General features: G+C 37.9%; 1 protein-coding gene across 51 annotated transcripts in view; it reads left to right on the forward strand.

Annotated features, from left to right (window-relative positions):
- Positions 1-14,874, forward strand: part of smoc1 (SPARC related modular calcium binding 1) — a 156,991-nt gene that overhangs the window by 65,543 nt on the left and 76,574 nt on the right. For 50 of the 51 annotated variants that reach the window (XM_021467096.3, XM_021467091.3, XM_021467094.3 and 47 more), the window contains exon 2: positions 13,674-13,839. In XM_021467096.3, coding sequence (XP_021322771.1) covers positions 13,674-13,839 — 166 coding nt within the window. 51 annotated transcript variants of the gene reach the window in all.

Genomic DNA, 14,874 nt, shown 5'->3' on the forward strand with positions numbered 1-14,874 from the left:
CGGCCAGCTGGTACCAATCCAAATCTGATCTTGCACAAGCAATATATTCTGTGTTCATAAGCCAACTAAGCCATGAAGGCAGCTTATTATAAGACACTAGAACGTTGTCATGGAGGCTACTATATCCCATATGTCCTGAAGCCATTCTATAGTTTAATGTAAGGTACAGATGAATATTCAAGTGGTTAAATTCATGTTCACTTCACTTTACCTGTCAATCATTCTCCATTCATACACAATTCAAACTGCGTGTCGCGTTCATGACAACAAGAAAAACTGTCTCCAAGACTATTCATTCCTGTTAGTTTAAATAATTAGTGGAGAAATGCATTTAGTTTTGCATTAAATATGTTCATTTTGACCTGCAACAAGGTGTTCATTGCTGTTTCTTAATCATGTTGCACTGTGCCTGTCATCAGCAGATCACATTCGCAACAACACTAGCGTAAAGAGAGTTATTACCGTCTCAATAATACACTGGACAAATCATCAAAGCACTGATTTCTTCCCTTTGTGCTGCTCAAGTGTCTGGAGTGTCCGCAGTTAACGGAGGGCTGCAGGCTGTGTCTCACAATGCCAAGCTTCAAGTGCTTCATTCACGCATCTGGCTGCATACGCGATAAGCGCCGCTCCGTAAGATTATTCTCACAATGAGTTTTCGTTCTCTCATCCTTTCAACTGAGTTTATTCTTCCGTGGGGAATACTTTTAATGCTGCAAATAATTTGTAAATTCTGACTCATCATGGCCAAACTAGTTGAATAATATAATAAAAGTGAAACTGATGGGTGCAATATGGAGTGTCATTATTATTAAGCCTAATATAGACCTTTTTCTTGGAACGCAAAATTACCCATTATGCTTTGCGTGTATGCGCAAGGAGAATGCGAAGAACTTCCAGTCGGCAGCTGATGCGTGTAAATAGTCACATTTGGACAGCTTTGAAACTATTTTTAATCTATTTTACCTGCTTTTATCCTCTTTGAACTAATCCTGTTGTCCATCAGCACCATCTCCTGGACTGATCATTTAAAGAAATGCGATCTAATAGGATGGAAAACAGCTGCTGTGAGGCGTTTTCCCCTCGTTGTCAGACGGCATCTTCTGCAGTTTAAATGAAGCCTCGTCATCGCTAAAGTCAACATTTTCTCTTTATTTCAAATATATAACCAGCCTAAACAAATGTAATTCACCAAATTGTTTGACACACACACGCAGCCTGTACTGTGCCACTCACACACTGATTTAATAACTGTGACAAAGTGAAAATATAGGCTAGTGTCATTTCGAAATGACAGAAAAACACAAACCGTGGTAAAAACAACACACGAAATAAAACACAAACGGCTCGCGATCAGAATGAACAGCAAATCAGCCAGCAGAGTATCAATAACAGACTTTTATTGGTCATTTTTGTAAATTGCACGACTTTCATACCTGTTAAGTTTCTCTCTCTCTCTCTCTCTCTCTCTCTCTCTCTCTCTCTCTCTGTGTGTGTGTGTTAAAGAGCCGCTGAGCTGACAGGCTGACACACTGTATTTCTGACGGCAGACACGTGAACTAGGAGAACGTTTTTCTCGTATTTCTGACACGCTTGAACCACGTTACAGATTATAACGGCTTTAACAGACACATTTCTAAGATGTGTGTCCCAAAAACACTCTGTTATCTATTAAAAACGTCATTGACACCCATTTTCGGAGCGCAAATTACCAGTTGTACACGCTGTAAACAGAAGTGTTTAGCATTCTACCGGAAGACGCTGGTCACTATGTCGCCCTCCATGCAGCCGCCTTGAAAAAGGTCTATAGGCTACTCTAAAACTGTGAATATTTCACTGTAATTTTATTTATATCAATATTTTATTTAACATATCAGTTTGTGTTTTGGCGCTGAAGCATATAAGCGGACCTTGTTTTAAACTTTTTCCGTCTCACTCATGGCAAGATTGGCGTGAGATTAAGTAAAACTGGATTCAAACCTGGCGTCAAACCTGCAGGAAAATATCAGGATTTCCTAAAAGGTTGGTTGCTTTCGCTTTAACCATTCTTTGAACAGATTATTAATAGGTCTAACATTAACCGTATGTAGGATCATCATTTTATTAACACATGGTATGTTTTGTACCTGCTTTCTTTTGCATTAATTTGGTTTAATTACCATTTTTTTACAATAACATTGGTTTAATGGGAGATCAACTCCCCATTTATGTGTAGTTAACAGGTGATCTGGGACCTTTAGCCAGGACAGATTACTGTGCATATGTTTTGTTAAAGGGCACCTAGGTTACACCTTTTTCAGATTCAATAGTGTTTTGCGTCTCCAGAATGTGTCTGTAAAGTTTCATCTCAAAACACTCATTAGATTTTATTATTATACCTTTTACTAGATCCTGTTTTATACATCTTTCCACCAGGGGGTTGTTTTGTTGTACTGCGCCTTTAAGGCGAGTCCTTCCCGCCTACCTTATCTACGTGGCTTTCTGCGTCAGACAACAGTCAGACTTAAAGGAAGAAGATTTCACGTAGCGTTTGTGAGAAATAATACAGTAAGAACTTTACCAATGAGTATTTGTTGTGCAGTTGCATTGATTAGTCACACACAATATCGTTACAAAGTTCACGCGCGCACACACACACACAGAAAAACACGCATACACAGCTTAAGCATGCAGCTTAACCTCCTTTGCTTTGTGGATATCTGTTATGTTTATGTACGAAATAAACCTGATTTAACGTCCACAAATCAGGATTGAAGAGTCTTCTTTTATAATTGTTCTGACGCACAGCTGTGCTGATGAAGTGAATCTGAAGTGAATCGCTGTTCTTTATTACACACATGCACTGTTTTAAAACATGTTAAACATGTGAAACTTACTCTTGATCACATTTGATGATGATTGATGATCTGAGCGAACTGAACAGACCTTTTATTCCCAGTTGCTTTGCTCACGTCTGGTCTTGTTGACGTGATCATACACGTGACTACCGGGACATGTCAATGCAACAGCTGTCAATCAGTTCGGTGGGCGAGGGGGACCGCACTCCTACGTCGAGTTGGGGTCGATCTGAAAACAGCTCCAATTGGTCCACCATTTTTACGTTGTTAAATTGAAAAAAAAAGGACTGGGTGTGTTTTTCACCCCAATATGACAGTCTATACCAGGGGTGCTCAAGCCTGTTCCTGGAGAGCTACAGTACCTTCCTACAGATTTCAGTTGCTACCCATAGCAAACACACCTGCCTGTAATTATCAAGTGTAGTTCAGGTCCTAATTAATTGGTTCAGGTGTGTTTGATATGGCTAGCAACTGAAATCTGCAGGAAGGTAGATCTCCAGGAACAGGATTGAGCACCCCTGGTCTATACACGATATATACACACGTCTGTCCAAACAGCTTGAAAAGTCGATTTTTCACCATAGGTGCCGTTTAAATAAACAGTATAGTATGCAGCTATATTTTGCTTGTTTTAACACATTTAAATTTTGTGGCTAAGAAAAAATTGTTTATGTTTGGTATGGTCAGGGATAAATTTGGTAGATCCTTCATTTTCGAGCTCTGAAATAAAAACTAGTTTTAATACTATGAAACCGTGACCCATTTGCACATGATTATTGAGCAAGCTCATACATGACACGGCATGTAGAGATAATGCAAAATCTAAATCAAGTAATTTTAGCAAGTCAAAGTCCTATTTATGCGTTTTTTTTTCCAACAATAAAATTGTGGCTAGTGAAAATGCAGAGTGGCTAGTAATGTTGGAAAACTACTAGCCACAGTGGCTGGGGATCAAAAAAAGTTAATCTCAAGCCCTGGTGGTAGCCTATTGCAGATTTCAAAGAAAAATCTTAATATTAAAAAAAAGAAAAGAAACACAAGCTGGACCATCATGTTTTTAGTTAGATTGTGTCGTCTGTCATATACAGTAGACCTGTAGATCTGTTATGTTTTCTAAAGATATAGTATTTGAGTTTAGCACCAGAGGTATGGAAACTGTATTATGCTTAGAAAAAATGGCACAGTATCGGGATCTGATCTGTATCGGTCGATACTCAGAATTTTGGTATGGAGATCGGATCGGTTCCAAAAAAATGGTATCGGTGCATCCTTAACTGCGCTCAAAGGTGATCTCACTTTGAAAACCTCTGCTGCTGAGAAACCCGTAAACGTGATATAATAATCAATGTCACCAAGAGAGGAATCATCCTTGAAGTATAAATTTTGTCAACATACTTATGGCATTCATACTAGTTACGTTTTTTGAACGAGTCTCTTTTTCTGTCAAATTTTGATTTCCTTCACAAAAAAAAAAAAATTGACCAAATCACACTAAAAACAGCTTGCTTTGAATCAGCATTCGTACTAAGACCAGGCGACTGTCAACAGGAATAATTTGGCCTGTCTTAAACGACAGTAAAGATTTGCTCAGGTATACATTTTAGTGTGGCTGATCTTGATTATTTAAGCACAGTTTACCACATTGAGATCGGATCGGTTCCCAAAAAAATGGTATCGGTGCATCCCTAACTGCGCTCAAAGTTTATCTCACTTTGAAAACCTCTGCTGCTGAGAAACCCGTAAACGTGATATAATAATAAATGTCATCAAGAGAGGAATCATCCTTTAAGTATAAATTTTGTCCACATACTTATGGCATTCATACTAGTTACGTTTTTTTGAACGAGTCTCTTTTTCTTTCAAATTTTGATTTCCTTCACAAAAAAAATTGACTAATTCACACTAAAAACAGCTTGCTTTGGATCAGCATTCGTACTAAGACCAGGCGACTGTCAACAGGAATAATTTGGCCTGTCTTAAACGACAGTAAAGATTTGCTCAGGTATACATTTTAGTGTGGCTGATCTTGATTATTTAAGCACAGTTTACCACATTGAGATCGGATCGGTTCCAAAATAAAATGGTATCGGTGCATCCCTAACTGCACTCAAAGGTGATCTCACTTTGAAAACCTCTGCTGCTGAGAAACCCGTAAAAGTGATATAATAATAAATGTCATCAAGAGAGGAATCATCCTTTAAGTATAAATTTGTCAACATACTTATGGCATTCATACTAGTTACGTTTTTTTGAACGAGTCTCTTTTTCTTTCAAATTTTGATTTCCTTCACACAAACAAAATAATGACCAAATCACACTAAAAACAGCTTGCTTTGGATCATTCATATTAAGACCAGGTGACAGTAAAAGGGCACCTATGGTAAAAAATCTACTTTTCAAGCTGTTTGGACAGATCTGTGTGTTGGTATAGTGTATAGACCGTCATACTGGGGTGATATGAACACACCCAGTCCTTTTTTTTCAATTTAACTACAAAAAAAGGGTCGGCCAATTGGAGCTGTTTTCAAATCGATCGCACCATTACCTAGGTGTGCGATCCCCCCGCCCACCGAATTGATTGACAGCTGCGAGCATTAACATGTTGCGGTAGTCGCGTGTATATGTCAACAAGACCAGGCAGACATACGCAAAGCAACCGGGAATAAAAGGTCTGTTCTGTTCGCTAGGATCAGCAATCATCATCAAATGTGATTAAGAGTAAGTTTCACATGTTTAAAGTGTTTTAAAACAGAGTATGTGTGTAATTAATTACAGCGTTTTACTTCAGCTTTACTTCATCAGCACAGCCGCGTGTCAGAACATTTATAAAAGAAGACGCTTCAATCCCGGTTTGTGGAAGTTAAATCAGGTTTATTTTGTACATTAGCATAACAGATATCAACACAGTACTTAAGGTTAGCCTTAACTAAGCTAAGCGCGCTCTGTCTGTCTGCCTGCCTGCGTGTGTGTGTGTGTGTGTGTGTGTGTGTGCGCGGGCGCGCGCGTTAACTTTGTAACGATATTGTGTGTGACTCATCAATGCAACTTCACAATACTGATTAGTAAAGGTTAGTTCTTACTGTAGTATCTCACAAACGCTACGTGAGACCTTCTTCCTTTAAGTCTGTCTGTTATATGACGCAGCTGAGGGAGGAGGCATGTAGAAATAGTGGGCGGGCATGTATAAATACTCGTCTTAAAGGCGCAGTACGACAAAACCACCCCCTGCTGGAAATCAGTATAAAACAGCATCTTGTAAAAGGTATAATGAAAAATCTGATGGGTATTTTGATCTGAAACTTTATATACACATTCTAGAGACGCAAAAGACTTATATTAAATCTGAAAAAAGGGGTAACCTAGGTGCCCTTTAACAGGAATAATTTGGCCTGTCTTAAACGACAGTAAAGATTTGCTCAGGTATACATTTTAGTGTGGCTGCTCTTGTTTTTTTTAAGCACAGTATACTACATTGTAAAGGAGATTTAATATTGTTATACGTCCAGCTGGAAAGAAGCTGGTCTCTCTGCCATCAGGCATTCAGGCTGAATCAGTCCACGTCTGCTATATTAGTGACATCATTTGGTTCCATTTGCTTAATTGCTGAACTCAAGAGAATCAGTCCTGAAGCAACCTTTTGTTGTTTGTGTGTGTGTGTGTGTGTGTGTGTGTCTGTGTGTGATCACTCGATTCATTCAGATGGGTCATGTTAAAATGGAAAATGTGCCCTGTGTTTCTGGCTAAAGCTGCTGTTTTTCCAGTAGTGATTCTCCAGTTCTGTGTACCTGCTGTGCTGTGAAACCTAAGTGTCAGAACTGCATTGCATGATGATTCAGCAGAATCGCTAGCAAATTTGTCTAGGCCTAAAGCTGGCCAGCGTACAGTGCATCTACACTGAGCCCTAAGGAATGCTCCACTGGATTTGTTTTCTCTCGTCCTCCAAAGACTGTCTCTCTCGAATGTTAGAGGAATACAGTATGTGCCTGTCTGAAACTGTGGAAACTCAAGAATGATACTGTGTGTTTAAGGTGACTAGTTACATTATTAAATAGTAAAGAAAGGAAAGCTGCAACTGATGGTTGTTGTTACTCTGTTAAGGTCATGGTATAGTATGGAAGGAAGAAGAAATGTTATACTGTAAGGGAGAACACAAGAATTATATTCAGTATTTCAATTAGATACAAAAGTAAAGTATAAAGTATTTGTATAGTTAGTATGAGATCAAAACTAAGCTTGGGAGTATAATGATCGGTCAATCAATCAATCAATCAATCAATCAATCAATCAATCAATCAATCAATCAATCAATCAATCAATCAATCAATCAATCAATCAATCAATCAATCAATCAATCAATCAATCAACCAATCCAAACCAAACCACCGACCAACAGTGTTGGGGAGTAACTAGTTACATGTAACTGCATTACGTAATTTATTTACAAAATAAAAGTAACAGGGGGCGAGGCAGTGGTGCAGTAGATAGTGTTGTCGCCTCACAGCAAGAATGTCGCTGGGTCGCTGGTTCGAACCTCGGCTCAGTTGGTATTTCTGTGTGGAGTTTGCATGTTCTCCCTGCCTTCGCGTGGGTTTCCTCCGGGTGCTCCGATTTCCCCCACAGTCCAAAGACATGTGGTACAGGTGAATTGGGTAGGCTAAATTGTTCGTAGTGTATGAGTGTGTGTGTGAATGTGTGTGTGGATGTTTCCCAGAAATGGGTTGCGGCTGGAAGGGCATCCGCTGCTTAAAAACTAGCTGGATAAGTTGGCGGTTCAGTCCGCTGTGGCGACCCCGGATTAATAAAGGGACTAAGCCGACAAGAAAATGAATGAATGAATAAAAGTAACAGTAATTCGTTAAAGTTACTGAGAAATAATGTGTAACTAAATTGCAGTTACTTATGAAAACGTTAAAGTGGGGTTACATCTAAATATGTTGAATAAAATTAATCTGTTGCTTTGCCTGTCTTTGATTTGCGTGATGCCTTTAGCAAAGGCCATTTATTAAAGCGCTGCTATTCTGCTGCTTTTAGTTGGTTTTCCGGTTTGATTGCGGCGTACCAAGTAAATCCTCAGTGCCGCTGAAAGCATTAGGCTCACAGAGAAAACACAGACGCAGAGGAGAAAGAAAGCGACTGTGTTTACATGGACATCAGTAATCAAATTATTTGGCAAATTATTAATTTATTAATTGTAACTTTGACTGCAGTCTGGCACATTCACTTTCATTCAGGAACGTGTCATGCATGCCCCCGTGACAAATGAGATATTGGATGTGAGGAACTGCTGGAAGATTGTAGTTTTAATGGAATGTTTCATACTGCATGGTGAATGGGAGAAAAAAAAAAACCCTCAGCATTTCTCAGTAACTTAGATGCATTTGGTAGGTAACGTAGTGTCAAAAAGCCATGAAATGTGTATAGACTAGGGTTGGGCATCTAAGCTATAATGCCGATCCGATACGCATCTCGATACAAAGAATACGATCCGATATATTAGTGATACATTTGTGACATATTGCGATGCAACACGATACGATTCACACCCATATCACGATACAATGCGATAATTCAGCACTAACTTATTAGATCAAGTTTATGAGATTATGTGAAAGAGGATGCTGTGCCATTGAATGAGTTTGATTATTTATAAACCAAGCAAAACCAAGACTTTTTTTACAAACTGGCTTTTCTCTCAGAGCCAGAGTGTCAGTTTACAGTAGAGGGCCATTTTAGAACCTATAGCACATATTATTTAAGTATTTTCAAGATAAACAGAATGTATAAGTGCAATAAATATTAAAAACACATATATTTGCACTCTTTCAACATAAAGGTTTACCTTTGCACAACAAGAACTGTGATTTAACTTTTCAACTATGAAAACAAGTTTTACAAAGATATATTTTGCCACTGAATATTTAAAATTTAAAGTCGTGAACTAGCAGTGTTATGCTGCTTTGAAACATCACTGTCACTGTAAACAACAGGCTAATAAAAATATAAATAAATGAAAATGAACAGGAGGAGGTGTTTAAAACCTTCGTTCTCCGTGACACTAGGCTGAATATCTTTGCAGATGAACAATGCAATAGCATCCGTTATTGGCGTAGAGCGCACAAAACTGTTGCGCATGGAAATAACATTCAATGCTTTTCTCACCACTTTTGGAGCTGGTACTGTAGCTACAGTTTAAGCAGAGCAGGAAGCCGGGGATGCAGGAACACTGGAAGATGCTTCCACAACAACACCGTGGCGCCGCTTCAAGTGAGATATCAGATTAGTCGTACTGCCCGTGTATTTTACAGATGCGCGCCACATTTTGCAAATTGCATCTGTCCTGTCAAGTCGTCCATCCTTTTTGCAAAATCCATAATGTTGCCATACTTTAGATTTAAAACTCAGTGGGGAATAAAATGTTTGTTTTGCTTCTCGCGCTTTCTGAGGGCACTTTCTGAGGGCGCACCACTAGCTTCATCCGCACACCTGATACACCGAGTTGTGTACACATCCGCAAGTCCGCAAGTCCGTTGCTACTTTATGTAGGTCGATTAAATTATGCGCCAAAAACAGGTCGACAACACTTGTTAATAAATAAAAAATACATTCTATGTTAAAAATATAAGCTGTATCTTGGAAAAACCGATGCATCTCGCAAAAACCGATGCATCTCGATTTGCTTTCAAAATTTCATTCATCCTCTGCTGCTCTACCGATGCACTCGCATCGTGCACGCACATGACCGCGTATCGATACATATCGGTTAATCTTCCCATCCCTAGTATAGACTATCTTGTCACAAATGCGACAAAAATCCTACACAACGATAATAGTTTAAGATGTTTACATGTTTACAATTGGAGTGCAGCATTTACAGCGGATCTTTAAGTCCATAATATTGTAGTGATATAAACATACTGTAAACTTAGTAACTAAAACAAGTTGACTAAGGCAGTGTGTGGCAAGGGGGCGTGTCCGAGAGCCGTGGGAACGGAATGAGGCCGCGTGTAAGTGGATGCACCTGTGGTGCGCACCAGCCTCGAATCCCACGGAAGGAGCTCTGGACTGTAAGAGGAGGAATGATGGCAGAGGAAGCCGAGGGAGGACCGGGCCCGGGCATATTGTTTTACTTTTGCTTTCAGTTTGAAGGCAGGCTCCGTGAGGAGCTGCCGTCCGTTTGTTTTGGTTTAGATGGCAGTCTCCGTGAGGAGTTGCCATCCCTGTTGTTAACAAATAATTTAATTAAAATAATGCAAAAACAATACATTTTCACTTTTTAGTGAACTATATGTGTTCTAATAGTGTTTTTTGCAGTGTTGGACAAATATATGACTGTCAACAGCTCAAAAATGTGTTTTGGTGTTTTGTGACCCTTTATAAAAAACTGTTATCACATTTATTAGCTTAAATTCACAAGTCAACCAATTAATTTAACTTCAGAGTAGAGGTCTGCATTCCCGCAGGACCCGACCAGATTTCTGCGGCGCAGGAATACATTTCCGAATAAAGCACGGGAGCGGTCGGTAACTGATTTAATTTTGGACGGGCTGTGCAATTAATCGTAAATCTGGTTTCCATAGCTTCTAACGAATATGAAAAAGATATAAGATTATTATTGATTAATCAATAAATGATTATTAACTTAGCAGCGCAAAAGACCGCATGCTTATGTGTGTGTTTTTTTTTTTTTCATATTCTTTTTCTATGGTATTTAATTTTCTTTCCTTTGCAGGGTGGAAAAAACTGTATATATGCAGTTGAAGAATTATTAGCCCTCCTGAATATTAGCAAACCTCTTCCACCCCAATTTCTGTTTCATGGGAAGAAGATTTTTTCATTTCTGAACATAATAGTTTTAATAACTCGTTTCTAATAACTGATTTCTTTTATCTTTGCCATGATGACAGTACATAATATAAGACTATTTTCAAAACAAGCATTTAGATTCAAACTGCTATACAAAGACTTAATTAGGGTAATTAGGCAAGTCATTTTACAACAGTAGATTCTTCTACAGACAATTAAAAATTTATATTGCTTAAGGGGGCTAATAATATTGAGCTTAAATGGGTTTCAAAATATTTAAACCTGCTTTTATTCTAGCCAAAAAACAAACAAACAAACAAACAAATAAGCTAAGAAGAAAAAAAATGATAGGAAATACTGTTAAAATTGCTTGCCCTGTTAAACATCATTTGGGAAATATTTATTTTAAAAAATATTCTCAGGAGCGCTTATTATTTTGACTTTAACTGATAATCGTTTTGAATAATCGTGATTACAATTATGACCGAAATAATCGTGATTATGATTTTTTCTAAATTCGAGCAGCCCTACAGGTGGTCTAACAATATTACTCCCGACTCCCGAGCGAGCGAGCACATGTATATATGTGTGTGAATAAGACAGCATGATTCTGCATTTAGCTTGTTTGGTGCTGTGCGTTCGTGGGTGTGTGTGTGTGTGTGTGTGTGTGTGTGTGTGTGTGTGTGTGTGCGCGAATGAGAGGTGTGTATGTGTGTGAATGAGAGACAGAGCGTGATGCCTATGTGTGTGTGTCACTTGCTTGGTGTGTGTGTGTGTTTATACAGACAGCTTGTTTTTAGTTCTGTATAGCTGGGTGGTTTTCGGTTTTGTTCTTCCCCCATGCTCGTTAGCGGTAACGGGCGCAGCTCGTAGAAAACGGGCAGGTCGGGCAGCGGGACAACAAATGCTGAATATAAGCGGGAGCAGTCGGGTTCGGCTAAAACCTGGCATGAGCGGGATTCAAAATTTAGTCCCACACAGATCTCTACTACAGAGTATAATTAATTGGTCACACTTTACAATAAGGATCATTAGTTAATGTTAAGTAATGCATTTACTAACATGAACAAACAATGAACAATACATCTACTACTGTATTTGTTCATGCTAGTTAATGTTAGTTAATGAAAATACAGTAGTTCATTGTTAGTTCATGTTAACTCATGGTGTATTAACTAATGTTAACAAGCATGAACTTGAATGTTAATAATGCATTAGTAAATGTTCAATTATGATTAATAAATGCTGTACATGTGTTGTTCATGATTAGATCATGTTAGTAAATGCATTAACTAATGAACCTTATTGTAAAGTGTTACCAATTAATTGCTTGTTCTTACTATATGGTTGGGGTTAAAATGTGAGTTGTTTAGGGTTATTTAGGCATAATTAATTGTAGTGATTATAGTACGCACATGGAACAAGTATAACAAGGGCCACGCCTTATACACGCTATTAACGACACATTAATTAAGGCTTTTAGCTCAATAAACTACATAGCTAAACTACATAACTAAATAGCTGCTTATCAATTGTAAGGGTTTAGGTATTGGACAGGTTTAGGGATGTAAAAATAAGATCACACTATAGATGTTTTAAGAAACAGTTAATATCTTAATAATAGGCAGGTAATAAGCCAGTAGTAAATATCATTTAAACCAAAACAATACAAAAAAATAAATAAATAACATGTTAATCAGTATAGTAGTGAATAAGTGATAACCAGTTAAACTCTGCTGCTGTTTTGGGATTTCCGCCTGGATTTTGCCAACCCAAATTTAAAAGCTTCCCAAATCCACATGCAGAGGTTTAATTGCAAAAATTTGGCATCATTTTAAGGAAAACCCTTTGAATTTTCATGAAACACTATTGAAAGTGTTTTAAAAAAACTGTATATGTTGTCTGTGTTATAATAAACATCTAAAAGAAGAGGCGCTTTTTGTATTTTTTTTTTTTTTTTGTAAACTCAAATTTGAAAGTGTACCTTTTAGGTTCTGTGTGGTCTTGGTTGCTGTCATTAAATTTGGTGGTTCCTGCACATGTCTGTAATCATAGGAAAAAAGAAAAATGCCTCTACCATAATCTATGCAAAAGTTATTGTATTCCAACTGATGAGAGGTGCTGTACAAGCCACAGGGATCGATCATTGTTTTCATATTTCACTATTCTTTTGTTTGATCAAACATAATTCACTGTGTTTGGACCACGTCAGACATATAAAAGGATTACTTATGCACATCACCTCCAAAACAGAGGAGAAATGGCCCTTAAGCGCACAGCATAAGGGAAGAGATGACAGCTGTCTGTGCTATCTGGGGCTGCTTATTGATCATAAATGTATTTTATTCACTTCTGCCCCATGGAAACATCGCAATTCATTCGAAAACTATTTGATATGTGAATATAATTCAGTAAAAAGAATGCTAGAACCGTATGAGCACTGGCAAGAGCTTTCATTTGATCTATAACTTGTACATGTGTCAAATATGAACCATATGAAAACTATGAAAATGAAACAATGTTCAATACCCAGCTCAGGTACCCAAAATATTGTGTATTTAAGTGTAAATAACTTTTGTACAGTAGAATAAAAACAAAAGTGATGCATATGTGCCTAAAATATAGATTCTACACTTTCAAACTAAATCACTTACGGGGGTCTGGTGCAGTGCTAGCCCTTTAAATCTTAAAGCGAAAGTCGATGACGTCACGGACCCGGTACCGCTCTGCAGAGTTTAACAGCAGATTTTGATTTAGATCTGCCTCTGTTATTCATATTAATGTCTTCTGATACCAAACCAGACATCTAAATAATGCTAAAAGCTATTTTCAGCTTCACCAACCACTGCAATTGCACCAACAGAGCAGAATCTTCATCAGAAGCTAAAAGCTGTGAAACTCATTGAGCTGTTTTCAAGCTCAGGGGCTCGGGTTGAATTTATTGCACAATCATCGAAGTCTAGGCAAGGGTTTTCTGTCAAGCGCAGCGTGGATTATACTGTCATGCCCTCATCGCTTCATTTATGTGTGCAGTGGCTTATAGGGGACAGAGAGAGCCCGTGTTCCACATCCTGCTCCAGAAGTCACGGCAAGCCTGTGTGTGGTTCAGACGGACGCAGTTATGATACCAACTGTGACCTGGAGAGGGCGAAATGCAGGGACCGCACGCTCACCCTTGCCCACAGGGGCCGATGCAAAGGTCAGTGCAGAGCAAACACTCTCTTCTTGTTTTGTAAACCTTTTTGAAAACCATCAGGCCTCCTGTTGAGCATGTGCTTTATTTGTTTCTATGCAAAAAACTTATTTACCACTTCAGGGCTTCTGTAATGCAAAACCTGTAAGCACAAAACCACACTTATTATCATAATAATAATCTAGATTTTATGAAAACATATAAAAGTATTCTCGGCGATGCAGAGGTGGTGCAGTAGGTAGTGCTGTCACCTCACAGCAAGAAGGTTGCTGGTTCGAGCCTCGGTTGGGTCAGTTGGCGTTTCTATGTGGAGTTTGCACGTTCTCCCCTCGTTCGCGTGGGTTTTCTCCGGGTGCTCCGGCTCCTGTTTCCTCCACAGCCCAAAGACATGCGGTACAGGTGAATTGGGTATAGGCAACAAATTGTAGTGTATGAGTGGGAGTGTATGGATGTTTGCTGCGTAAAATCATATGCTATAAACACATTTACAGTAGATCTTTTACTTTAATCGATACTATTGGAATGTGAAAACTTTCAACCAGCACGACAAAAAAATGTTTCTGAAGACAGTCACCTACTGCACCTGTAATGTTGGAAAAGCGGTAGTTATTGACTTCTCCTGTATTTGTTTTTGCTACTATAGATGTCAATGGATGGTTGACTGTTACCAACATTGTTCAAAATATCTTATTTTGTGTTTTATTTAATGCTATTGAACCACCCAATAATAATGTTTATTTATTTATTATTAATTTATTATTATTATTATTTTTATTATTATTATTATTATTATTATTATTATTATTATTATTATTATTATTATTATTATTATTATCATCATCATTATTCTCATAATAATAATAATAATAATAATAATAATAATTATTATTATTATTATTCTCATCATTATTATTATTATTATTATTATTATTAATATATAAAAGATGGATATTTTTACCACCATCACTGCTGATTGTGACTTTCAAATTGTCATATATTTTGAAGATCTCAGCACTTTAAATGACAATTTATTTGCAAACC

The sequence above is a fragment of the Danio rerio genome, chromosome 17 (genome assembly GCF_049306965.1).
Source record: "Danio rerio strain Tuebingen ecotype United States chromosome 17, GRCz12tu, whole genome shotgun sequence".
Classification (NCBI taxonomy): Eukaryota; Metazoa; Chordata; class Actinopteri; order Cypriniformes; family Danionidae; genus Danio; species Danio rerio.